We start from the raw sequence: 27273 nt of genomic DNA on the forward strand, positions 1-27273 counted from the left end.
CTTGTATTTGAGAGGGACTGGCCCTTCTCAGAATTAATTTTCTGCATTTCTTACAATACTCTGTATATAAACTTTACATACAGTAACTTACCATTGACCCATGCAGCGGGCCTGGAAGAGTTTGATCAAACAGGAGCTGCTGCTAATGATCCTCACTAGCTGCAGACAGATGTATGCTAAACTGAGTCATTATATAGGCTTGTTGTTACATTGAACTCAACAGGAAATATGCTGCCTTTATTAACTGAAAAGGACTTGAAACAATACACTTGTTAAAATGAAAGGGCCACTTCTCTTGAATACGGAGCATCAGCAATGGAGAAAAAGGACCTCTGAACCACAACCCCATGCATCTGATTATTGTGGACTTCCAGAGCACCTGGCCACCATAGACAGTACTATAGTGAAAAGTAGTTTTTGGCCTGGGACTTTTTGGTGCAGCCCCTACTCTCTCTCCATTCTTTCTGGCTTCTTAAAAATGACTGGCAGATTTGAGAGTTATTATCATTAGAGCCACTCAGAAGAGGAGCTCTGCTCCAGACTGTAGAATAGGCTTACTCATTAGTCTGATCCTTTTCTACGTTTCCTTCTAGAATGTATATACTTTAAGAAGGAATCAGCAGTCTTCTTGGTTTTGTTTCTGTTGTGCAGCGATTCATTGCGTTACTGCTCTGAGCTTTCAAATCCTTAGCATATAGGCTTTCCCCCTCACTCTTCAAAAATCCCCTCCTGGGTCTGCCCTTTTTCACATCTTGCAACGAATATAGTAATGCCTTCTCTCTGAACCAGAAAGCATGTGATATTATTTTCCTGATACCCAATGATAATTATAATTCTCACCACCATCACCCGAAAGAAAAAAAAAACCCTAGAAAGTTAAGAAACTGAAGGAGCTGAGGGGAGGGGGATGGCAAGTGAGAGAGTCGGGGGAACTCCCTGGATCTATCAAAATAAATAGAGCAGAAATCTTTCTTGCTTGGCCTTTCTGTCGTTATTATTGGAACAAACATGCTTGAGTGCACAAGGCTGTAGTACCTTCAAGCATCCATACACAGCTCAGCCACATTATGATTTTGAAAACCAAAAGGAGGAGGGATGATGGAAGTGAGTGGAGAGGGGAAGAGACGGGCCTATGAATGCTAAATGTGATCAACTCTGGTTACACCTCCATTTAGAAAACTGCAAAATCTGCTCAGGAGAATAGTCACTAGTGTGTGTCTATTTGACTCAGATTGACATGAAACTAACCAATGTTACATAACCCGTATCTAATGGGGGTCTTATTTTTTTCATCCCACAAGAGATAAAACAATTGAGTGATTCATGGGTGAAATAAATGTGATAGTTTGTATGATCTTCTTTTGTAGGGTGATCAGACAGCAAGTGTGAAAAATCAGGATGGGGGTGGGGGGCATTAGGTGCTTATATAAGTCAAAGCCCCAAATATTGTGGCTGTCCCTATAAAATCAGGACATCTGGTTACCCTACTCTTTTGTTAAGGCAAAAAAAAATCTGTGTGTGGTGACAGAAATTGTATATTTCATACATCTATACTGGATTTTTTCAGCCTACTTTGATGGTTAGAAGTTAATAAATGGTTCTGGGTTTACAGCTGATGTATTACTTTTATTTATTTATTTACTATCTATAATACAGTAGCACCTAGAGGCTAGTGCTAGGCATTGTACAAACACAGTTCCTGCCCTGAACAGCTCACACTCTAAAGAGATAAGACAAAAGAAGGGGTGAGAGAAAAACATGATTACCTCCATTTTACAGCTGGAGAACTGAGGCACAGGGAGAATGGATGACTAACCCAAGCTTCTACATCCAGTATGGGGCAGAGATGAGAATGGAACCAAGATTTCTTGAGTCCCAGCCCAATGTTCTTTAATCCCAAAATCGTTCTCCCCCATGTTTCTTTAGTTGTTTATTTTAGTGCAGACAATAGGTTCAGCTCTGGGCACAAAATGAAACCATCGCTGCCTCAAAGAGCTTACAGCAAAAGGCCCCAGTTCTGCAGTTGCACCCTCTGGCTTGGACTTGAAGCCTTTGTACACAGCTCCCAATCAATGTGTCAGCCAGTGGACATAAGAGTCTGTGCTAACAGATGTGATTGCAGGACCAGAGCCTAAAAGACCAACAAACAAACAAACAAACAAACAAAAAAGCCTAAAAGAGGAGAGCAGATGTACTGGGAAACCCAGGAACTTTTTAATGATATTAAATCATTTCTGTGGGCATTGTGCAAAAAGCTATGACTTATTTGTACTAGTGGGCTAGATCCCCAGCTGGACTATATCACAATGGCTCCAGTGGAACTAGTGAAGATACGTTGATTTACACTAGCTGAGGATGTGGTCCAGTATGTTTTAAGCTTCTCAGCATCATATCCTTTGAGAATGAACCATATGTTTATTCTTTAATGTAGTACTATATTTAGCTCGCTTACGTTTACCTGATAGAGATTAATTAGTGTGGAAGGAGTAGCAAGGTAGGGAGAGAATGCAGCCAGTTTACATGTAAAATACCATGGACGCCTATAGCACTGCATAGTTAATGCATAACACAATTGCACTAAACATTTTTATTTTAAAACCTTTATGGAACATATTCAACCAAACCCTGCTCATCTTAGTGCTATACAATTGCCACCGAAGCCCAGGGGCGTTCTGCATGAGTGAAGATTTGCAAGATCTGTCGCATTGTAATGAAATATACATGAACATTTTATTAGTAGGTAAAAATCTCCATTTCTTTAGGGCCACCACACAAAGTTACATGAGCTGGAGTTCAGGCAACTCTTCTGGGGATGGGAAGGGGTTGCTTGTGTCTACCATTTTATTCGTATCTCCAGTCATACAGTCTGTGATAATGAACATCCCCTATCCCCAGTGCTATAAAGAATGTTTACCACAATTATGATTGCCAACATGTATACGTTTTTCCCCATGGATAATTCTGCAAATAAGCCTTGAGTGGTGAATAGAGTGATAGACTGGGTTTCAAGAGACCTGACTCCAATTCCTATCGCAGTCACAGACTTGCTACGTGACCTTGAGGAAGTCACTTAATCTGCCCCATGTCTCAGTTCCCTGTCTGTAAAATGGGGGTAAGGCTTCACTACCTCAAAGGGGTAAAATCATTAGTCATTGTGAGCGGTTCAGATTCTTCAGTGATGAGAGCCATACAAGTAGATAGATAGACCAGCCACCAAGGGTTGCGTATGCATTCTGGTGATAGTTGTTGTTTATAATATTCATAATGGAATAAGTATGGCTTCAAAACTAATACTTAAAGGCAACTCACTACCCCCAGAACATCCATCAGCACCAGGTTCATTCTCAGCCCCATGTAGTATATTGCATTGGGATGTTGCAATAAACAGTGGCAATTTGTCACAAGGATGCAACACTGCAAAAAACACTGGAAACCATGGGAAGTCTTGCTTTGTAAAGATGCATATTAAATCAGTGATGGGAGAACTCCACAATGCTCAGACTTTAGGATTAGTTCAGCTAAGTATCCTACTGCTTGGGCATTTGCTTGGACCTCAAGAGTGCTCCCACCATGCCCTGCAACACTCCCCATAACTAACACCCCTGCTCAAAGGCTTTGGGTGACCTTTGTCATCACTGGGAGAGTTTAGATAGCCTGCCAACTCCCTCCATTATGTTTGTCCAGGCTGGGTCTAGGTTTTCTTCCGTTGCAGTTTCTTCCCCTTTTCTCTCTCTCTCTCCTGTGGTTCTCCCTTTCCAATACTTGCCTCAGAGATTTGCCCTTCCTCTCTCCATACAGAAAAAAACAACCACATACTTTCAATCTGAATGATTATTATCTGAATGATTATTATTTTTAGAGTAAGGGAAACTGCGCTCTCTCATGTCTTCATGAGAGCGCACAGCGTGTCTTCTTTGTAATATGCTGCTTCAGCTCTCCCTCACAAAATGGCAACTGCCTTTGCAAATATCAGATTCTTAAAACATGAAAAAGTGCAGTACATGTGAAAACTAAAATATACAACATGCTTTTTCCAACCCTTTCACTCTCCTATTCTGTGTTGTCCCCTTCTTCCACTCCTGTTTCATGGTGTCTTTCTCTTCGTACTGTGGTACGCCTAGTCTCTTTATTATTTATTATTTTGTATTACAAAAGTGGCTAGGAACCAGTGAAGTACAGAACTTCATTGTGCCAAGCACTGTACAGACTTATAGTAAGGGACAGTCCCTGCCCCAAAGAACTTACAATCTAAATAGATTAGACAAAGGGTCTGGAGAAAGGACAGAACATACAAGCAGAGTCAAGGATGTGGAGATTTGTAAATGTCATATTAATTCCCTCCTTGAGGGAGGACTTTAGCTGCTGCTTTTGGGGGACTGGACTGGGACTGAGGCAGCCTATGGTGCTAGCTATCTCCTCCTCTTCCCAGCTCATCCTGTCTCTCCTCTAGATGGTAGGAGCTAGGAAGCAGAGCAATGGCAAGGATGCACATAAAGCTGTCAGTGGAGAATATGCTGGGTGCCCATAAGCAGTATCCTTAAGAAATGGAAGGAGAAAACCACAGCCAAAATTGCGAATATCTGGGACATCCAGTGGAATCCAAGAATGTCCTGGAAAATTCGTTACTGTTAGCCAACCTGCAGTTTTTACTCAATCAGATTCTGCAGGATATGTCTTTTTTGCTATTACCTGCAGAGTAAGCTGGGGGTAAGCAGAATGGATAAGAAGCCAATAGCTTTCACTGTCTGCAGATATCAGTTTCCCACATGTATTCCTTGTTACTATTGGGGAGGAGTATCACTTGGTATTGAACTGCAACCTTGTCAATAGTATGGGTGGGAGAACCACTAAGCACAAATGCAGATGGTCAAGAGCCAAACTGAGCCTAGTCCTTTGGGGAGACCAGGTCTCTCTTTCTGCCACCATGTCAGACAGACATTTTGAGGTGTCCCTAAGTTTGAGCAGGAGGAGCTTAAAGAACTTTGGACACTGCTAGCTGATCAGTCCCCCTGGTGAATGCTATCACTGAACAACTGAATGAATGACTGGATTTCTTTCCTACACGTGCTGTTTTGGGGAATGGCTTCCTTCTCAAGAACTGTGGAGTGATGACCTGGTCCCCTGTGAGACTGACTGCAACGGGGTCACTGAACTGAGCCATTTGCCAGAGAGTGCTGTGTATCACTCTACTTTTTGAAAAAGACCAGGGGAGAGGAGGAAAGGGCTTTGATGCATTTATGATTACAAGTACTGTCTGGTTCTGACCTGACTCTGAGACCCACTGCTAGGAGGACTTCATGGCTCCATATTTGTGTAGTGAGAACTTCTCAGACCACCCTGTACGTGCACACACACTGCATAGTGTTGAGAGTACTGTGACTTTTACTCTGTGACCAGAGTCGTTACTATGACTCGTTCATTTTATGGGAGAAACCTGAGATCATTGAGTAACTGCTAAAGAGAAATAATCAGAAAGTCTGGATCTTATGCAGGCAATTAGTGTTGGAGCTTAGAAAAAAACAGAAAAGAGACAGGGATGTAAAAAATTATATATTTTACTTTTTTATATGAGCTGTTGAATGTAGTGATACAAATCTGCTCTGTTTGGCCACCGCAGAACTGCAGAATTCATATTGTCTGTCTTATTTATTTTGTCCCTTGTAAAACTAGTGACTGAATACACTAAAAGTAAACTTGCCTCTCCTGGGCCCACATGTTTCTGTGAAATTCTGTCTTTCCTTAATTTGTAGCTGGTTCATGCAACTTTCAGAGGAAGTCCTTTGAGATTTATGGGCAGAGCATTTGAAGTAAGAGTCAATGCCTGTTAAAAAGTACCTTTTCTGAAAGATAGCATTTGAATTTGCTTAGCGGGCTCATCCAGTGGTCTCAGTCTTCATGAAGTGAGCTAAGAATCAGTGTTGTAAGATAGTGAGGATACAGAATATTATAGTGAGACAGCATAGTCTAGTAATTAGAGTGGGCGATTGAGAGCTAACTGGTGGGTTCTGTTCTCCACTCTGCCACTGGTTCAGTAGGTGACCTTCAGCGCATTACTTGACCTCATTGTGCCTCGGTTTTGTCATTTGAAAGTGGAGATGATAATGATTAAGGCTATGTTTTAGTCTCGGGTATTTTTAGTAAAAGTCAACAAAAATTCACAGCCTGTGATCTGTCCATGACTTGTATTATATACCCCTGACTAAATCTTGGGGAGGAGGGGCGTGCCATGTGCTCTGAGGGGGCAGCGTGGCTGCTCAGAGGATGGCCTGCGGGGATGCGGGTGCTGGGAGAGGGGGGCAGGTGTCAGCATGTGGCCCAGGACCCTTGCTGGTGCTGGGGGGTAGTATGTAGAAGAATAGTGGTCCCTATCACCAGATAGGAGGAGACATGGTGTGACTCCTTCAGCACCCCTTTCTAGCAGTAACTTGCCTTCCAAGTATGGTGCCTAGCTTACTATTTCACTTAAACTGCATGTAACAGTGGGTAAATGTCCTATTCTCTTGTTTTGATTCTATAGCTGTGTCTAACCTGGATGCAGAGAGTAAACTGAGTGTGTACTACCGAGCACCTTGGCATCAGCAAAGAAATATTTTCCACCCCTCAACCAGACCGCCCTGTGTGGAGGAGCTGCACCGCCACGCCAAACAGAACCTGCGAGCCTTGCGTAGAGGTAACCACTTCCACAGTCCTCTCTCACTTTACCCACACTATGGGTCTGATCCAGAACCCGCTGAAGTCAATAGAAAGACTCTCAATCACTAAGTTTTGGATGAAACCTTTAGTGAATAATGATGAAAAAAACAGGAAGCCATGCTAAGCAGGGTTTGTCCCTTGTTTTGCTTCTTTATTATTATGTATTTTGTTTTTTAAAAGTTTTTCTTTCTGCTTTTTTTTTAAACTTACAAATATTAGGATTGTCACATCTGTCTTCCATGTTTTTTTCTGGAGGATTTATTGGGCATGTTAGAGCTGTCTCCTGTGATCTCTCACTCTTAAACTGAATGGATGGAAGTGTTGAATTTTAACAAAGACATCTTTTCTCCCAAGTGTTAAATGGTCACAAAATAGACAAAAAAAACTCCTGAGGTTTTTATAAACAGCCCGACTAAAATTTTCTTTTCTTCCCAATTGTTCAGCATTAAGTGTCTTGGGTTTTTTTATGTCATTTCGCTGGTTATGACAAAGTCTTCCAGGGTCAATAATACTTGAAGGCCATTACAGAGAAGAAAAATGTCTGGTTTGCATCAGTCTTCACTGCAGAGGATATGAGGGAGATTCTCAAACCTGAGCCATTCTTTTTAGCTGACAAATCTGAGGAACTGTCCCAGACTGAGGTGTCAGTAGAGGAGGTTTTGGAACAAATTGATAAATTAAACAGTAATAAATCACCAGGACCAGATGGTATTCTAGGGAACACAAATGTGAAATTGCAGAACTACCTACTGTGGTATGTAACGTATCACTTAAATCAGCCTTTGTACCAGATGAATGGCAGATAGCTAATGTGAGGCTGATTTTATAAAAGGCTTCAGAGGCAAGCCTGGCAATTCAAGGCCAGTAAACCTAACTTAAGTACCAAGCAAATTGGTTGAAACTATAGTAAATAATAAAATTATCAGATACATAAATGAATATGATATGTTGGCAAAGAATCACCACAGCTTTTGTAAAGGGAAATCACGCTGCATGAATCTATTAGAATTCTTTGAGGGTGTCAATGAACATGTGGACAAGAGTGATCCAATTCAGATAGTTACATGGACTTTCAGAAAGCCTTTGACAAGGTCCCACACCAAGGGCTCTTAAGCAAAGTAAGCTGTCATGGGATAAGAGAAAACGTCCTTTCATGGTTCAGTAACTGGTTAAAAGACAGGAAACAAAGGGTAGGAATAAATGGTCAATTTCCACAATGAAAAAGGTATAGCATGGTCTCCCAAAGATCTGTACTGAGACCAGTGCTGTTCAACATATTCATAAATGATCTGGAAAAGGGGGTAAACAGTGAGGTGTCAAAGTTTGCAGATAATATTAAGTTACTCAAGTAGTTAAGTCCAAAGTTGACTGTGAAGAATTAGACATAGATCTCACAAAACTGGGTGACTGGGCAACAAAATGGGAGACGAAATTCAGTGTTCATAAATGCAAAGTAGTTCACATTGGAAAACATAATCCCAACTATACATATAAAGTGATGGGTTCTAATTTAGCTGTTGCCACTCAGGAAAGAGATCTTGGAGCCATCATGGATAGTTCTCTGAAAACATCTGCTCAGTTTGCAGCAGCAGTCAAGATAACTAACAGAATGTTCGGAACTATTAGAAAAAGGCTAGATAATAAGACTGAAAATATTATAATGCCACTATATAAATCCAAGGGATGCCCACACCTTGAATACTGAGTGCAGTTCTGATTACTCCCATCCAAAAAAAAATAATAGAATTGAAAAAGGTACAGAGAATGGCAACAAATGATTTGGGGTATGGAACAGCTTCCAGGCAAGGAGAGATTAAAAAGACTGCTTAGAAAAGAGACAACTGGGCACCGCATTTCAAGAAAGATGTGGAGAAATTGGAGAGGGTCCAGAGAAGAGCAACAGGAATGATTAAAGGTCTTGAGAACATGACCTATGAAGGAAGGCTGAAAGAATTGAGTTTATTTAGTTTGGAAAAGAGAAGACTGAGAGGGGACATGATAACAGTTTTCAGGTATCTAAAAGAGTGTCATCAGGAGGAGTGTTCACCTTAGCTTTTAATGATAGAACAAGAAGCAATGGGCTTAAACTGCAGCAAGGGAGATTTAGGTTGGACATTAGGAAAAAGTTCCTAACTGCAGGGTAGTTAAACACTGGAATAAATTGCCTAGGGAGGTTGTGGAATCTCCATCTCTGGAGATATTTAAGAGTTGGTTAGATAAATGTCTATCAGGGATGGTCTAGACAGTATTTGGTCCTGCCATGAGGGCAGGGGACTGGACTCGATGACCTCTCGAGGTCCCTTCCAGTCCTAGAGTCTATGAATCTATGAATCTATGACTAAGGGGGAATGTGACGTAAGTCCATAAAATCATGAATGGTGCGGAGAAAGTGAATAGGGAAATGTTTACCCCTTCACGTAACACAAGAACCAGAGGTCACCCAGTGAAATTAATAGGCAGCAGGTTTAAAACAAACATAAAGAAGTACATCTTCACACAACAAACAGTCAACCTGTGGAACTCATTCCCAGAGGATGTTGTGAAGGCCAAAATATGAGTGGGTTCAAAAAAGAATTAGATAAGTTCATGGAGGATAGGTCTATCAATGTCTGTTAGCCAAGATCATCCAGGACACAACCCCATGCTCTGAGTGTCCCTAAACCTCTGACTGCCAGAAGCTGGGACTGGATGACAGGATGGAACACTCAATAAATTGCAGTGTTTTGTTCCTTCCCTCTGAAGCATCTGGCACCAGCCACTGTAAGAGGACAGGACAATGGGCTAGATGGACCATTGGTCTGACCCAGTCTGGATGTTCGTATATAATATCTAATATAAAAAAGAAGCAGAAGAAACAGTTACCTTTTTTTGTGAAAGTCACTTTTAAAGCGTTCAGTAGCTGCCTTTCTTAGGTGAAGTAGATTTGCATCATTATAAATAATTATCTTAATCATTTGTTGTTGTTGTTAATTATAATAATTGATCAAATTTGTGAACCTCATATTAACTGGATAAAATGTTACAATTAATTAACACATTTTGACCTCTCTGCAGGTTTTAACTCTGCAGCTAACTGTGGATGCAGTATGTCTTAATAGTACTGCAAAGAGCCATAAAAAGGAATTACAATCATAGTAGCGCGAAAATTAGAATGGAATTTTGGTGTTTCCTTGGACAATCAGCAGAGCTAGTGTCCTAGCATCAGGATAATCTGCTTCTGCCATCTTGTGGACAGGAGAAATTCTGACAACCAAAGCATAAAGGCAGTGGAGAGAAATGGGTACTGATGTTAAATAACAAATTGTGCTTTGGCAATGTACTATCTTCAGTATTTAATATTAACTCTGCAGCATTAGCAGTTTGTCATACATTGTTATATTTTATTTTCTATGTATTTTTTTATTGTAAAATGCAATTATACTCTGAAAAGCACACTTAAAAGCAGCATTTCCTGCTTTATACCTCCTATATCAAATTTGCATTATTTACAAGTAAAAAGATATTTTTAACTGCCACTTCTTCAAACTCAGTGTTAGATCTGAAAAACAAGTTACGTTCTCCTTGCCTCAGTCATCGAATGCCAGTGACAAAGACTGTTCTGTTGGTACTTAGCTGACAGTGTTATTGAGAATGCATTTGGTGAAAAAGAATCTAGCTTGCGTTTCCATTGGTTCTGCATGCTAACAGGAATGGAACTATTGCTACCTTGGCATCAAGAACAGACACAACCATTCCCCTGTCTAACACGGATTCCCAGAAGATTTTGAAGAAGCTTGAGTATGGGCATGGATTGATGCTGGAGAGACTTCAATACTAGAGCTTTCTAGGCAATGAAAGACTCCGTAGAACTTGAAATTTTCTTGGAACTGAGCGAGACTAGTATAGCCGGAGCCTTGAAGACAGACACCTCAGTTCTGGGACAAGTCTTTGCCTCAGCATCTGCCTCCCTGGTGTCAGTCAAGCAGTCAGAACGTGATGCAGCTGTGAAACGAAATCCTAGCTTGGAATGTTCCTTCTTATTTCCCCTCACTGCACCTGTTGGTACTCTATTATACCTCTTAATGTTTCTAGGCAAAAGAAGCTCCCATAGGAAGTCAGGCCTTGGGTCCAAAGCATCTCTGCATTGGCCTCACTACCATTTGGGATATAATTTAAGTCCCATTCTGGGAGACCTCAGGCTCATTAGCTTTTGATGTAGTGTCTTTTAGGAGAGTAAACCTTCCAATGGCCTGTGGCCTCAGTGGATACCCTTTCATCTTGGACATTTGTGCCACGGCAGGGTCAATGATGAATCCACCATATCCTTACAATACACGTAATACTTAGTTTAGGGAAGCCTTTCAGAATTGCATTCAGTCTTCAGAGGGGACGATAGCTGCACTTCATCTTCCATGGATTGCCTACTGATCTTATTCTCTTTTGATTTTGGATGTATTTAAGACAAAAACAAATTACAGATAGGAAATTTTCAGATGTTTGGGCAATGACAATAAATCATGTGTTTTTTCCAGTTATTTAAAATTCTTGAACTTTGAGCCTCCGGCTCACAGTTTTATTCTGTTTTGTCTTAACTTTGTGTAAGAGATAGAAATAAATCTTCATGTTTACGGGCAATTTCTCTCTTTGCCAATGGAGAGATAATTTTCAACAACCATCATCTGGATTTTAATTATGTTTCTAGGGGAGCAGTCTCCTGCTGTGATCTGCATTATGGGGTCTAGCTGTGTGGGACTGACCCAGAAGGATAAAAATCATAGAAATGTAGGACTGGAAGAGACCTCAGTAGGTCATCTAGTCAAGTCCCCTGCACTGAGGCAGAACTTAAATTTAGACTATCCCTAACAGGTGATTATCTAACCTGTTCTTAAAAACTTCCCAGGAGGGAGATTCCACAACCTCCCTAGGTAATTAGTTCTAGTGCTTCACTATCCTTATAGTGTGGAAGTTTTTCCTAATGTCTAACCTAAATCTCCCTTGCTGCAATTTAAGCCCAGTACTTCTTGTCCTATGCTCAGTGGTTAAGGAGAACTATTTATCACCTTCTTTATAACAACCTTCTACATACTTGAAGACTGTTGTCATGTCCCCACTCAGTCTTCTCTTCTTCAGACTAAACAAACCCAGTTTTTTCAATCTGTCTTCGTAGATCATATTTTCTAGACCTTTAATCATTTTTGTGTTCTCCACTGGACTTTCTCTAAATTTGTCTACATCTTTCCCAAACTGTGGTGCCCAGAACTGGACACAATACTCCAGGTAAGGCCTTATCAGTTCTGAATAAGAGTGGAAAAATTACTTCTCATGTCTTGCTTACAACATCCCTGTTAATACATCCCAGAATGACGTTTGCTTTTTGTGAAACGGTATTCCTTTGTTGGCTCATATTTAGTTTAGCCCCCACATCCTTTTCTGCAGTATTTCTTCTTAGGCAGTCATTTCCCATTATGTATTTGTGCAAGCAATTATTCCTTCCTAAGTGGAAAGAATGTTGCATTTGTCCTTGTTGAATTTCATCCTGTTTACTTCAAACCATTTCTCCAGTTTGTCAAGATCATTTTGAATTCTGATCATGTCCTCCAAAGTGCTTGCAACCCCTTCCAGCTTGGTATCTTCTGCAAACTTTATAAATGTACTTTCTATGCCATTATCTAAACCTTTTATGAAGATATTGAATAGAACCAGACCCAGGACAGATCTTTTAGTTGGGATTTGAGTTGCTAATGTTCCAAAGAGTATATGATCTATTTTGTTTAAGATTAAACGAGCCAAGTCTGGGTTTTAGTTTTGTAAAACCTCATCAGTCAAAAAGGTTTGGGTACTTTGCCTTGGAAGGGGATTTTAATGGGGTATGTGGGGAACTTTGTACACATTTAGTAACAATTACATGTATAGCAACCCTATGTCCTTACTTTCTGTGTCCTCCACTGTTGTAGCTCTCACTTGCTATACCATTAGAATGCAAGCTCCTTTGGGAAAATACTATATCTTCATCTGTTTTTGGAAAGCTCCATTCATGGTTTGGGTGCTACTGCAGAAATAATAATAATGAGGAAGAAGATCAGCCTGAATCTTTGCTAGAAGATTAAACTTAATTATTTATAGCTGTTTAAATCTCAATAAAGAGATTTTTGTTCACTACATCAATCAGAAAAACTGACTTCTAGTTTCTCCATTTTCAAAACAGAACAACAAAACCGGGGTGATAACAGAGAGCAGAAAGTCCCAGGGCCCATCTCTGTGGTGGTTCCCCCATTTCCCTCCTTCCCTGCAATCTACAGTCAGAAGAGGAAAGAGATAAAGGACCGGCACTTGCTAACAGTAAGCTTTTCATGCACACTAAAGCTATAACTTATATATTTTTATTGGACCTAATAATGATGTTGTTCATTGTGACCTTTATCATCATGCTTAATAATTACCCTATGGATTTGTGTGGTTACAATACAGTTGACATTGGTCTCTGCCTGATGAGTAACAAAACACAAGCTGGTTTCCAGTAAAGATATTGTGGGTTACATTTTGAAGATTCCATTAGGAGACAGATGGGCACTTGAGATTTTATCCTCCTATACAGGTGCTACAATACCTTCGGGTGTCATTCTTACTAAGGCCTGGTCTACACTAATGTAAGATACGCAACTTCAGCTATGAGAATGCCATAGCTGAAGTCGAAGTATCTTATTCCGACTTACCTCCCGTCCTCACGGCGCGGGATCGACTTCCACGGCTCCTCCGTCAACTCTGCTACCGCTGCTCGCTCCAGTGGAGTTCCGGAGTCGACGGAGAGCGCGTTCAGGGATTGATATATCGCGTCTAGATAGGGTGGGTAGTCTGGACTTACCTTAATGCCCAGGCAAGGTGTAATACTTCCAAGAGGAAACTTAATGTTGTATTTTGAGTCCTGGAAGTACCACTGCCAAGAACCAGGAATTCTAGCATTTCAAATAATGGTATGTAATTATACTGGTTTACTACCAAGGTACCTGCAGTTACACACATGCCTACAGAGTACTCATCCATCTCTAGTCACAACTTTTATTGCTAATAGACTCTGCTCTGCCACAGTACAGTACTGTACATTCAGATATTGTATTGTACCATTGACTTATTTGAGTATTGTGACTAGCTCAAGAGCCAACAAGTAAAAATGGTAGTGCAGTCAATGAAGTTGCATTGATTAACACCACCTGAAGATCTGACCCAATGTGTGTGTACTGACTAGCCCTGGGCACAAATTTGGAATTAAATTACTGATCTCACAGATCTACCATTGTAAAAGGAATTAGTCTCACCAATATTTGAGAACTTCACTGTGAGTAAAATTCTCCCCTGTGTTAAGGACCAGTGCAAATCCCACTTAGGCACCCAAAATCAAGCTTATTGGGACTTAAATAATGCATACATCTTATGCTGGCATCATAAGATTTCACCCTGTTTGTATATGTACAGAATATGCAACTGGGCACCTAGACATATGGCTGTGCCTGAATAAGTGGTAGCTAGGTATTGTACAGTCACATACTTAATTTAGCAATAAAATATATACAAATGTAGTACAAAAGTGTAGTAATGGGAAAGGGATTTGAGGGTAATGCACGCTTCCAGCCAGTGGTGAGCTCCTAGTGCAGTGTTCAAATCTGCAGCCAGTTCCAATGAAGTGTTTTGTTTCTTTTCGGAAAACACAAATTGCATTATAAGGTATGGATTTGTTCTGTTTATTTTATTTTTCAACTAAATGGATGTTTTCGATGGCTAATTTCAAGGAGGCCCCATGGCACAGGTGAGTCTTAAGGAGGCACTTGAACAAGGATGGGGGCCTTGTGAATCATTTAAGAAAAGACATTCTGGGATTAGAGGCAGCGTAGAAGAAAGGGGAGAAGATGTTTGCAGGAGAAATAGGTGAAAGGTGATATCACAGGCAGAGCAGAGAAGAAAAAAGGGTCAATAAGAGACAAGGAAGAAAGGTGTCCAAGATGATGCCAGGTTATGGGTCTGAATTGGTTCAATGTAATAATTTGGAAGTATATTGAATGTAAAGTTTCCTTAACTAGCATCAGATGAGGGAAGAAACTTGTCTTTGAAAGTGTATGCTCTGTGGTGAAAGGACTGGATCATAGCTGTGTTTGGAAAGTGACTGGTAGATTTAGACACTATTTTCATATATGTAATACAAAATAATAATTAATAATGAGCAACAACCTGAGTTCTGTACTTGCAGAAATTAAGCCATGTTAACTGCAGATGTCTGACACCTTTTTCCCTGTAAGAAAGAGTCAAACCTTGTGTGCATCTTGATTGGGTTTTTTTGGAAACTGCCCAGGCTCAACGTTTCCCCAAGCAAGAGCAAGCAAAAATTACTGGAGCACTTATTCCTACTGGCCTCTAGTTAGCTGGCAGTGTCTTGTTTTACTAATTCAAATCCAGGGTGCTCCACAGTGCTGATTAGAGCGCTCAGCATTCATGGGGGAGCTGTAAAAGGAGAGGATGTTGCAAGGTGGTATAGAGTGGGCATGAACACAGATACTGCTTGGCAAACACGGTTGGAGTAGCTCTTACAAATCTTCAGTCAAACAGTGGAGGACTAATTGAATTTGTCAGTCCTCCCTCCTCCCCAATGTAATGGCATCATTATTAAAGAAAGCTGAAAATACTGTCAGAGGTGAGATTTCCTTTTCAATGTGTTACATCTGCTGCAATAGGCTTGTTGACTTCTCTGAATTTCTAAATGCTTCTGGGAGCTGATCGATAATTGTTGGCGTATTGTGCCAATTACTGGTTGCATTGACTGACCATTCATTAAATAAAAAAATATTAGGGCTGAAACCCACCAGAATTTTCATACATGGAACAGTGGCATGTTCTGTATTTCCCTTTCTTTGCCTTCAAGGAACGTGCTCGTGAAAGAAAAACTAGCTCACGCCAACAAAAAGCCATTTTCAGTGCATCTTTAAGGCTGAAAATCCAAGCAATTGGGAATGAGAAAATTCCAAAAGTTACAGGCCAAACTTTTCAAACTTGGGTACATTAACATTCAGCAAGTGGCCTGATTTTCAGAGGTGATGACTACCTACAGTTCCCATGGATTCAATGGGAGCTGCAGCAGTTCACTATTACTGCAAAACAGCCTGTTTACTTAGGTGCCTAACTTTAGGCACCCAAGTTTGAGCATTTTGGACACAACTTTAATGTTTTAAAGTTCAAATTGTTGTCTTGGCTTTGTAAAACATGCATTTGGTAGAGAATAGATAGAACAACCAATAATAAATTAAGGATTACATTTGATAAGAAAAAAAGCTAGAAAACACAACATAATGTAGGATCATCAAACTTTTTAGGTGTCCAGGGCATGATATGTCCAAAATTCAGCTTATTGTCTTACCTTTCCAACCAAGCAGAACTCCACGTACCACTCATTTTGCCCCTTTTGCCTATGAAGAAAACCAAAATCAATTTGGGTAAGACACAGACTTGACGGAACAAGGAGATTATTCTCAAACATGTTCCCTTGACAACCCTGCATGTAACACCTCCTACTACAGCCATTGAAAATTGAGATGCTGTGTCATTGTGACTGCAATTACGACTTTTGTTTCACATTCTTCAATCTTTTCTTTTTTTTTTCTGGTGCCCCACTCAGTCTAGTGAAGCTCCAAAAGTTCAGAATTTGAGCCCAGAACCTTGTGATTCTGCAGAATTGGTCTGGAAATCTCAGAAGAACCAGTTTTCTCACAGATCTCTGGCTGTTCAACTTCAGGACATAAATACTTTTCAGAAATGGGGGGAACACTTTCACATTTTGAAATACATACTGACATATACGCAAAGTTCAGTTTAAGCTTGCCAGTAAATACAGTCTGGGCAGAGATTCAAGAGACTTCTGTTTTCTGAACTTGCTTTCCCCATGCTTAGACAAGACCTCATCTGGAACAAGTAAGGAATGGAAATAATCCATCAGGTTATTTAGTCCATCTCCCTGCCATTTCAGAAATATTACCTGTGGTATGTTCTCCAGTGCTTTGTATATGCCAATTTTAAATGATTCAAAGAGAAACTCAAGTCAAACACACCAAGTTTCACAGTTTTGTGTTGAAGCCATGTGAAACCTCAAGGAAATACTAATGGGCTGACGGATTTTAATTAATCACGCTGTGCACTTTCTAGGCACAAATGGCACCTAGCATTCTTCATGGAAAAGCTATCCGTACTATTGAATCTGCAGATTGAATACGTAAAGCAATAGATAATCACTAAGTGTGGTACATACAGTCCAATGTTATAGGATTATTATTATTATATGCCTTCTTCTGTTAGAACATCATGTGTGGTATGACTTTTGTCAGAAAACAAATCTTATTTTTGTATTTACGTTGTCAAAACACTGAAGCATTCTGTTAATCGTTAAAGGATTGTCAACATTTTAACGGATCACACTTGTAATGTTCCAAACTAAAATAAACACCCACAAGCAGATAAAACAAAACTTGTGGAAAGTAAAACATATGGAGATGTAAATTCTGAGAGTAGGCAGGCGTCTTATGTGTCTTGTGTCTTATAGCAATAAAATGGGGGAAAATAGCATGGTAAGAACTATTTTTTAATTTTCTCTACCAGTATTGCCTGACTACATGAAAAAGATACTGTGCAGTTACAGAATATTAATCTCTAAATATAGTTCAAACTGTTGGAAATACACTGATCTTTTACTGGCACTTCTTTTCCTCTTCTCAGCAATGTTAATTATTCTATCAATTAAATCAGTACTTTTGCCTTGGCTACATAAAACAAACAAATGATTTGTTCTGGTCTCTTAAAATTCTGTTATGGGGGAAAATAACATTATTTAGCACTTACACAGTGCTTTACAATTTCAAAGCACTCTACAAAAGTGGTTTCATTCATCCTTGCCATTTGCCTATGAAGTAGAGAAGAAGTAGTCTCTTCATTTTACAAATGGGGAAGCTGAGACAAGGAGGTTAAGTGATTCACCCAGTGCCACTTGAAAAAGTCAGTGTTAGAGACAGAATTAGCACTCAAGAGATCCTAGTTTCAGCACTGCTTTCAAATCACTAGTTCCCATTTCTCCTACAGCTTATTTCCCCAATATATAGATTTTTGTTTTCATATTTAAAAGTTATGGAGTCTTATTATTGAAGAGTTATATATTCATTTTGGGTGAACTAGGCCAAGACAAGTCCTATCCCATTTAAGTGGTGTTTGGGCTACGTGCTGACTCTCTGCACTGGGGTGAATTTCAGCTTTTTAAATTTTATTATAAGATCATCCAGAAAGGAAGTTTCCAGCCTCCCCTCTCTCTTTGACCTGTCCAGTGGTACAGAAGTCAGGGCTATAAACAATGCTTAATCCTCTTGTTTGCCTTTTTGTTAGTTCTTGCTCTTAGGGGGGTCAAAAATAATGTTTTTGGAATTATAAACTATGGTGTTGGACACATTACTGTTAAACTTTGTCAGGACGTCCTCTCCTTGCAGGGGTTTGGGAATCAGCCATCAAGATTTCCTGCAGGGTAACATTTAGCATATGCAATTTCAATGAATTTTTGAACTAATTTTGAGGGGGGAAATCAGTTTAGCCATATCTAAATTAAACAAACATGCAGGGAATAAAAACTTTCCACTCTTGGAAACTTTTCTGCACTCACTAAACAGCTTTGAATAGAGGAACACAAGTGAGTTGTTTGCTCTTGGTTTTATATTTCTCCTTTAACCTTTTTGCTGGGTTCCATATCCTCTGTGCAGTCACTTCCTGTGAAATGCCAACAGTTCCTGGAATACCGTCACTTCAGATGAGGTGTGCTAAGGCAACATGGGCATTGCTTTGTTCACAAGCCTTGCCTTACTACTTGCAAACCGTAAATGACACTGGAGCCCAAAACTCCTGGGAGGAGAAAAGGGAATCAAGTAGTGAAAAGGGGAAGGGATAGCTCAGTGTTTGAGCATTGGCCTACTAAACCCAGGGTTGTGAGTTCAGATCCCCAAGAGGCCACTTGGGGATCTGGGGCAAAAATCAGTACTTGGTCCCGCTAGTGGGGGAGGTTTAGGTTGGATATTAGGAAAAACTTTTTCACTCAGAGAGTGGTGAAGCACTGGAATGGGTTACCTAGGGAGGTGGTGGAATCTCCTTCCTTAGAGGATTTTAAGGTCAGGCTTGACAAAGCCCTGGCTGGGATGATTTAGTTGGGGTTGGTCCTGCTTTGAGCAGGCAGTTGGACTAGATGACCTCCTGAGATCCCTTCCAACCCTGATATTCTATGATTCGCCACTCTCTATGGACCAGCTGCATTTCCTCCTCCTCATCTCATTGCTGGAGCAGGAAATTAAGTTGGCCTATGAATTGCCAAGCTAGCAAGGGCCCAACTGCAGGTGGCCTTCATAGTCACTTGCATTGATTAGTCTTAAGGCTTGCATCACCTGGTATGTTCTACTTACTGCCCAGAAGTGGTTAATGTCAGAGATGCTGAAAATAGGAGATGTATCTGTGCCATTAAGATTTTTACATGGATAGCCTGATACTTCAAAGACTTGGCACATTAACAATTACACTCATGAAAAGAGTTGCATTGAAGATCCTAGGATCTCTCATAAAAGTAACACTAGTCACATGTGTCAGTGTTTGCAGCAGAAGTCCCTAAGTAATTAATGACACACTAGACTGGAATGGCTTCAGAAGAATTTTTCTAGTCCCGTGCAGAAAAATGCCTTTGAAAATACTGAATTTGTATTTAACAGATCGACTGTTGCCATCGCTGTTTGTCAACAGCACAAATAAAATGCACTATGAAAAACTGCCTACATGCAAAATTATCTGACAGACCAGAATGGCCTGGGGTGTTTAGTATGATTTCATGACTAATTACATATTTCCCAAGCCAGTTAAAGCTGGTCTTTTGAGTTTGAGAGATTTTTTTAAAAACAAACCGACCCCCAACCCTCCAGATATGACCTATTTAAATAATGACATTTTGTTTTTGCTTTACATTATTCTACTTTTATTTTTCCCCACAACGGAGTGAGGTGAGGACAGATTATCAGGCATATCCTCATCAGCCTTTGACTTTTTAAGCTTTTGTTTTTGTTTGTCACAATTGCACTCTAATTACTTTATTCAAAGACTATAAAATTGAAATGTAAGAAGGTTCATCTGTGGTTAGGTACTGAGCAGCAACTTGGGAGATCTCAGTTCAACACCCAGTTCTGCAACAGGCTTCCTGTATGATCTTGGGAAAGTCAGTTAGTATTTTTCCATTGACTTCATTGCATTTGGATCAGGCCCATAATCTCTCTCTGCCTCAGATCTCCATTTGTAAAACTGGGATATACTTTACTTTCTTCTTCCCTTTGGTTTGTCTATTGAGAATGTAAGCTCTTAGGGGCTGGGACCATCTATTACTCTGGCTGTTTAGTACAGCGGGATGCACTTCTCAGTTGGGTCTTCTAAGTGCTAGAGTAATACAAATAGGTAATAATAGCAATAACTATAATAATAAAATAACTGTATGAAGGCATATACCAACTGCTCAAGATACAGAGATTCACCCACATCTGTAGGAGGAGAATAGTGAAATCAGCACAAACTTAATTTACTTGTAGATTAAATTGCAACTTTATAATGTTGTTATTGAGAAGACAAAAGAAAGAAAAAAACCTGGGATTAAATGAAGGCTGTGCTCTGATAGTATTGCATTTGGTTCTTTGTGTTCAATGGAGACATCCCACATGCTGTACAGGGTATCATGAAATTCAGTTAAACCAACATTTTCAAACGTGGCTTCTGATTTCGGGGGCCCATTTTGAGACATCGTTGTCCGGATTTTCAGAGAAATTGAGCACCTGCAGTTCCAATTGACTTCAAATGGATTTATAGGTGCCCAGCATATCTGAATATCAGGTGTAAGGGGTCTTAAGGTGGGCAGCCCAAAATGGTGGCTCCCTAAATCAGTAGTCACACCTTAACATTTTATCATTAGGGTTCATCTTGCAAAGTGCTCAGCACCTGGCAGGATTGGGCCTATAATTTGTCATAGGAAGTAGCATCTGAAAAAGACAGTGCCTGATCTGATTCAGTCTGGAAAGGAGAGGGAAGTTAATGATGCTAAAAGATGCCAGCTTGACAGCCTTGTCTGAAAATCTGTATTTATCCACAGCACAGATAATGCTGTTATGCTTTGTTGGCATTTTTTGCTACTTTCAGCATTGGAGCAGAGTTTCTTAATTTTTTTAATCCACTTAAGGATTTTCAAAAAAAAAAGAGAAGTAATTCTTGGAAAGTAATTCAGGCATTATGCAGTCTACATTGAGTAGCAAAGCATTATTAATGATTTAAAAAAATGATCCCTATCAGTCATTTGATTTTAGCCTCTTTCCCACTGTCCCACACAGGATTTCATTTTCTAGGCTTCAATTGCACATTGTCTTCTGAGAATGCTTATATTATAACTGGAGTTGGGTAGCAAAACCTACTATTAGAATAAACCACTTTTTGTTACTGTGGTACCTGGAAAATCATTATTACCGTATCCTACTTCTTGGGGGGAGGGAGTGTATTTTGAAAGGGACCCCTCTCCACTCCTTAGCAAATAAAAACTATTGTAGATACTGATAGAGAGTTCGGTGGAACAAAAATTGCCCATTTGGAGATATTGTGGCCTTTGAGAGGAGCTAGGGAGCAGGAAGACCGTACCAGTAGCAGCTCCCTAGAACAGACACAGTAATCCTGGGAACACTGGGCTAGTGCAGACACCACTCACTCTTTTATAGGCTACAATATGTGCTCCCCTCTAATTGAGGCCATCTTCTCTGCCTAATTTGTGGCCAGAGCCCCAACTTTACCATTGCTTGTTCCTTTTGGGGAGGCAGATGCTGTTTTGGGTGCAAACATGGAGCAGTCCTTGCACTCATTTTCAGCCTTGGAGCAGAGGCGCAAAGTTGGAGAAGAGGAATCCCCATGCTCTCTCCTCTCTCGTGGGCACCACTGCACTGACGGGCCCCAGGTGGCCCTTTGTTTAACAGCACAAGGATTCCCACATTTAAGAATCTGCCACTCCTGAGAGGTCTGTCTCGATTCAGCAGTCTTCTTAGGAATCCTTTGAAATCTTCAGCAGCAAAGTTGAATTGCAGGGACAATCTCTACTGCTGGCATTCTGCCCTGGGTAGATTACTGGTAACTAGATGATATCATCCTTGCATATCTGAAGAGCTAGCGGAAACTTAAATTTTTCATGTATTATTCTTTTGGTTCCCATCATAAACCATGAAAGCATTTATCTGCAGTAGTATCGGACACTGGTCTGTGCTAAAATTAAGTTTCCTATCCCCTTTCCCATTTTAAGAGAATTGGTTTTGGACCTAATCTAGATGGCTTGCTAACTATTTTTATAAATTGGAAGTGGTCTCTGATTTGATCTGCTCTTCCTTTTTTCCGTCAGATGTGTGGGCAGCTAATTTTGGAAGTTTCAGTCAGTTTTAGTCCTGCACAAGGAAGCAAGATAATACTGGAGGGGTCTCTGCTGTATAGGTAGTGGGTAGTTGTAGAGGGGGTGATGTTATTTCCGTGGAAAGCTGTCGGGGTTCAGTACCAAGAATTAGGACCTGGGAGCCTCAGCACATCTGTCTGCTTGTTGTGGAAAAATAGTACTCACTCCAGTGGTTCTCACACTGGGTCTGTGACTCACTACAGCAGATATGTTTCAGTGTCGATCAGGAGGCAAGATGGCCCATAATAGCATTTCTCTTCTGTGAGTGGCCTACAAAATGAGATCAATTGAGAGCCACTTGGTATTCAAAGCTTTTTAAGGTTATCAAGGGCTAAATTTTCTTTTTTTTTTTTTTTTTTTATGTATCATTTCAAAAGACGTCATCACTCAGTCATAGGTGTTAAAACAAGACACTAATCACAAACAAACCAGGGTCTTGGAGATAAAAAGATATCAAAACATCCTGCAATTCACCCAGAACATGTAATATGCTGGACATCTCTATTTACCCTTTAAAACATTATGCAAATGCATATAAAGCCAATTGTCCTTTGTCATTCTGACATAATGATTACAACTTAGGCTGTTTTAATGGTAACGTCAAAAAATTGAAATTGATCTGCAGAAGATTTAGATATATCATCTTTAGAATCAGCCTTATTTACAGCCATTATTTTCAGATGAGCAGATAAATCTTTAACTTAGTCGTAAAATAGATAATTGACATGTCATTTGGATGAGTACCTTACAAAGTTTTGGCTTAAATCTGTAAGGAATTGACGTAAGCTAAAGCTATATAAGGCACTCTGAAGATGATTGTTAACAATGGTCACACCAGAAGGCTGCCTCAATTTAACTATATTAGTTGCTAAACCAATTTAGCTAAATCAGTAGCGTTTTGGGGTGTGGACATGTCTTTATGCGCCAGGTGATGAGATGGGGGGTTATTCAGAGAAAAGGAACCTTCCTAGGAAGGTGAATTTGTCAGTTGGAAACAGATTGCAGTTATAGCTCCATTTAAATCTTATAGAGGTTTCTCTGGACAGAATTGATGTGCTTTAATCAAAAACATTTTGTGTATGTTTTTAATTTTATCTTTTCCCCCCCATTTCATCTTTATAGTTTAACAGCACCCGCTCGCCTTCCCCCACTGAGTGTTGCCACATGACCCCGTGGAGTAAAAAGGTATTGGAAGAAAAAGGATTCTTAAACTAACAGCCCTATCTCCTTCATTTTCCCCCTTTCAAACCTCTAACCCTTTCTTTTGCTTGCTTTTCGCTTCTCACTTTGTTGCACTATCTCAAAGAAAACTTTTGTGTGTTACTCTCTTATCAATAAGGAACAACGTTTTTTCCCCATGTTGAGTAACTGTAATAGGTTTAGTGGACCGCAGGATCATTTCCTCCTATTGACTAGCTTTGAAGGTCTGGCTCGAGCTGGACTCTATAATGTGGACGATTGCATTTTATTTTCTTGCGATGTTCAGAATATTTTTCAGAACCATAAGAAACCATCAAAATGATGCCAGAGCAAAAGTATACATTTATTCTCTGGACAGTTGTCATTCCCATTGTTTGCAACCAGTAGCTTTGTCAGTCAGAGCCTGCTGTCAGGTCACTACGCTTTCTTTGTCCAGCAATCCATTGTTATTTGGGGAAGGAATCAGCAACAAAAGTGTGTGTGTGTGTGTGTGTTTTTCCCCAATGCCCCAAACTTTTGGGGGGGAGAGAAGGAGGGGAAGTTACCTAGGAAACAAAGTCTTTTGTGCTTGAAGTTTGTATGAGCTACTCACGTCTGCTGGTGATCAGCACAAAAGCTGAGGAGAGAAAGAAGGCTGCAAAGTTTTACTAAAACCATATATGGAAAAAACCATTTTTCTCAAGGGGGGGAGATATCCTTTCTCCTGGGTTTGTGGGTGTTTTTGCAGATAACACTTATAAGGTAAGTGTCCTGGAATAGTTTAAATAAGTGGCTGCTAAGTATGATCTTAAGCAATTTTGGAACTGGTTTGGAAATGCTGTTTGCCAGGCTTTAGACCTTCAACTCCCACAGGATTTGTGGGAACTCTATGAAGAGGAATGGCACAAAGATGATAATTTGGGCGTGATCGTGTAATATTAGGTAACTACATGCTAAATGCTGTGCCAAGGAAAGGGAGAAAAAAATGTTTGTCTTAACCACATAGGTGCACAAAACTAAAACTTTGAAAATATACTGTAAACAACAGCCATTGGCAAGAGCCCCAATAGTTAGCCAGCTAGGAATCTAACACTGAAAGAAAACCAGGCTCAAAAATATTCCCCAGGATTTAGAAAAAGACATAAGCAGATGTCCTGAACTAGTCAAGGACGGATCATTCACTACAGAGAAGTGTATTAACTTCAAAAAGGGGGAAAGTAGGGCAGACATAGAGTAAGGCATGTGGGTTTTTCCCCCCCTCCCCATTTCCAAACAAAGTGGAAACAGAGAGAGTTTGAAAATGTGCCTTTAACTGTAAAGTAGGAGAAAATGTTTTTCACTTATTACTTTGTCGTTAGGTGAAATTGCAACAGCATTAGAGTTCTGGACCTTTATTCTATTTAAAAACACCTATTTTTCTTCCATGCCTTTTCTCTTGCTTATTTGGCTTTCTATACTTCCATGTCTAGTGGTATGGGTAGCATGTTCTGAAATATTTGCATGGTTTCTAAATAATACTTTGAATTTCTTAATAGGGCTGTCAATTAATCGCAGTTAACTCGTGATTAACTAAACATATTAATTGTGATTACAAAAATTAATGATTACAAAAATGTGATTACCGTAATCGCAGCTTTAATCGCACTGTTAAACAATAGAATACCAATTGAAATTTATTAAATATTTTTGGATGTTTTTCTACATTTTCAAATATATTGATTTAAATTACAATACAGAATACAAAGTGTACAGTGCTCACTTTATATTACTATTTTATTACCCATATTTGCACTGTAAAAATGATAAAAGAAATAGCATTTTTCAGTTCACTTCATACAAGTAGTGTAGTGCATTCTCTTTATCATGAAAGTGCAACTTACAAATGTACATTTTTTGTATTCTGCACTCAAAAACAAAACAATGTAAAACTTCAGAACCTACAAGTCAACTCAGTCCTACTTCTTGTTCAGCCAATCGCTCAGACAAACAAGTTTGTTTACATTTATGGGAGATAATGCTGCCTGTTGTCAGATGCTACCGGTGTGGTGCTCTGCTCTTTTCAATGTTGATATCACTCGGCTGCGTGCGTGTGTTCCCTCTGTGTGCTGTCCCAGCTCTGCACAGATAGCAGATCCCGAGAAAACCCCCAATGACCACAGAGTCTAGTAAGGTACGAAGGCACGTCGGCCAGGTTTATTGTCAAACGAAGCACAATGATAGTTCCCCCTAGATTTTTACTCTGCAGGGCATGCTATTAATATGTGCATCCTGGCAATGGACTCAACTCAGTCAGTGGCGGGACTTTCCAGTGCCCCCTCGGCTGGACAAAGACACCGCCCCAGAGGTGCATTCTTATACACAGGTACAAACAAGTTACACATCACTCCTAACGTATGAGGTGCAACCCCTACGTAGCAAGGTACAACCCCTCTACGTAGTAAGGTGCCGCCTCTCACCTTGTACATGTTGGTTCGAATAAAACAACTCTATCCATCATATTACCCTTTTGCCCCTGTCATTGGGATGGGTTAGCCTGTTCCTTGTTATCTGTGGAATGTTCCAGTATAGAGTGTTCTGGTACCGTGTTTATGCTTCAATACACTATGTGGATATATGTTTATGCAGCATCAGCCCTTTTCTTGCCAGCTTCTGTGAGCAGGGCCTGCCTCTGGCTCACAGCTTAACTTTGCTTTATGTTAGCAAAGTCTTGACCATTACTTTAGTTCAGGCCTCATACCAGGCCTTTGATACCAAGGTTTATATCTCAGGGCCTCTACTTACTACACTGCCCACTTCTTATTTACAATGTCACCCGAAAGTGAGAATGCATTCACATGGCACTTTTGTAGCCGGCATTGCAAGTATTTATATGCCAGATATTCTAAACGTTTGCATGCCCCTTCATGCTTCAGCCACCATTCCAAAGGACGTGCTTCCATGCTGATGATGCTCATTTAAAAAATAATGTGACTGAATTCCTTGGGAGGAGAATTGTACGTCTCCCACTCTGCTTTACCCGCATTCTGCCATATATTTCATGTTATAGCAATCTCAGATGATGACCCAGCACATGTTGTTCATTTTAAGAACACTTTCACTTCAGATTTGACAAAACACAAAGAAGGTATCATTGAGAGATTTCTAAAGATAGCTACAGCACTTGACCCAAGGTTTAAGAATCTGAAGTGCCTTCCAAAATCTGAGAGGGACGAGGTGTGGAACATGCTTTCAGAAGTCTTCAAAGAGCAACCCTCCAATGTGGAAACTACAGAACCTGAACCACCAAAAATCAGCCTTCTGCTGGTGGCATCTGATTCAGATGATGAAAATGAATATGCGTTGGTCCACACTGCTTTGGATCGTTATTGAGCAGAATCCGTCATGGGCATGAACGCATATCCCCTGGAATGGTGGTTGAAGCATGAAGGGACATATCCATCTTTAGCGCATCTGGCATGTAAATATCTTGTGGCACCAGCTGCAACAGTGCCATGTGAATGCGTTCTCACTTTCAAGTGACATTGTAAACAAAAAGTGGGGAGCATTATCTCCTGCAAATGTAAACAAACTTGTTTGTCTGAGCGATTTGTTGAATAAGAAATAGGACTTAGTGAACTTGTAGACTCTAAAGTTTTACACTGTTTTATTGTTGAATGCAGTTATTTTTTGTACATAATTCTATATTTGTAACTTCAACTTTCATGATAAAGAGATTGTGGTACAGTACTTTTAATGGGGGAATTGAAAAATACTATTTTTGTTATCATTTTTACAGTGCAAATATTTGTAATAAAAAATAAATATAAAGTGAGCACTGTACACTTCCTATTCTGTGATATAATTTAAATCAATATATTTGAAAATGTAGAAAACGTCCAAAAATATTTAAATAAATGGTATTGTTGTTAACAGCG

The 27273-nt window shown here is 40.0% G+C and overlaps 1 protein-coding gene and 1 long non-coding RNA gene across 5 annotated transcripts in view; one reads left to right on the plus strand and one right to left on the minus strand.

Annotated features, from left to right (window-relative positions):
• NHS (NHS actin remodeling regulator) overlaps positions 1–27273 on the plus strand; it is a 358314-nt gene that overhangs the window by 314349 nt on the left and 16692 nt on the right. For 3 of the 4 annotated variants that reach the window (XM_030573962.1, XM_030573979.1, XM_030573985.1), the window contains exons 2-4: positions 6518–6670; positions 12878–13011; positions 23303–23365. In XM_030573962.1, coding sequence (XP_030429822.1) covers positions 6518–6670; positions 12878–13011; positions 23303–23365 — 350 coding nt within the window. The remainder of the gene's footprint in view (positions 1–6517; positions 6671–12877; positions 13012–23302; positions 23366–27273) is intronic. The other variant, XM_030573970.1, reaches the window with a different exon arrangement.
• LOC115656875 overlaps positions 1–27273 on the minus strand; it is a 56519-nt gene that overhangs the window by 3517 nt on the left and 25729 nt on the right. Inside the window, exon 2 of the long non-coding RNA XR_004001773.1 lies at positions 16073–16121. This is a non-coding gene — a long non-coding RNA (uncharacterized LOC115656875). The remainder of the gene's footprint in view (positions 1–16072; positions 16122–27273) is intronic.

This window comes from Gopherus evgoodei, chromosome 1 (genome assembly GCF_007399415.2).
Source record: "Gopherus evgoodei ecotype Sinaloan lineage chromosome 1, rGopEvg1_v1.p, whole genome shotgun sequence".
NCBI classification, from domain to species: Eukaryota; Metazoa; Chordata; order Testudines; family Testudinidae; genus Gopherus; species Gopherus evgoodei.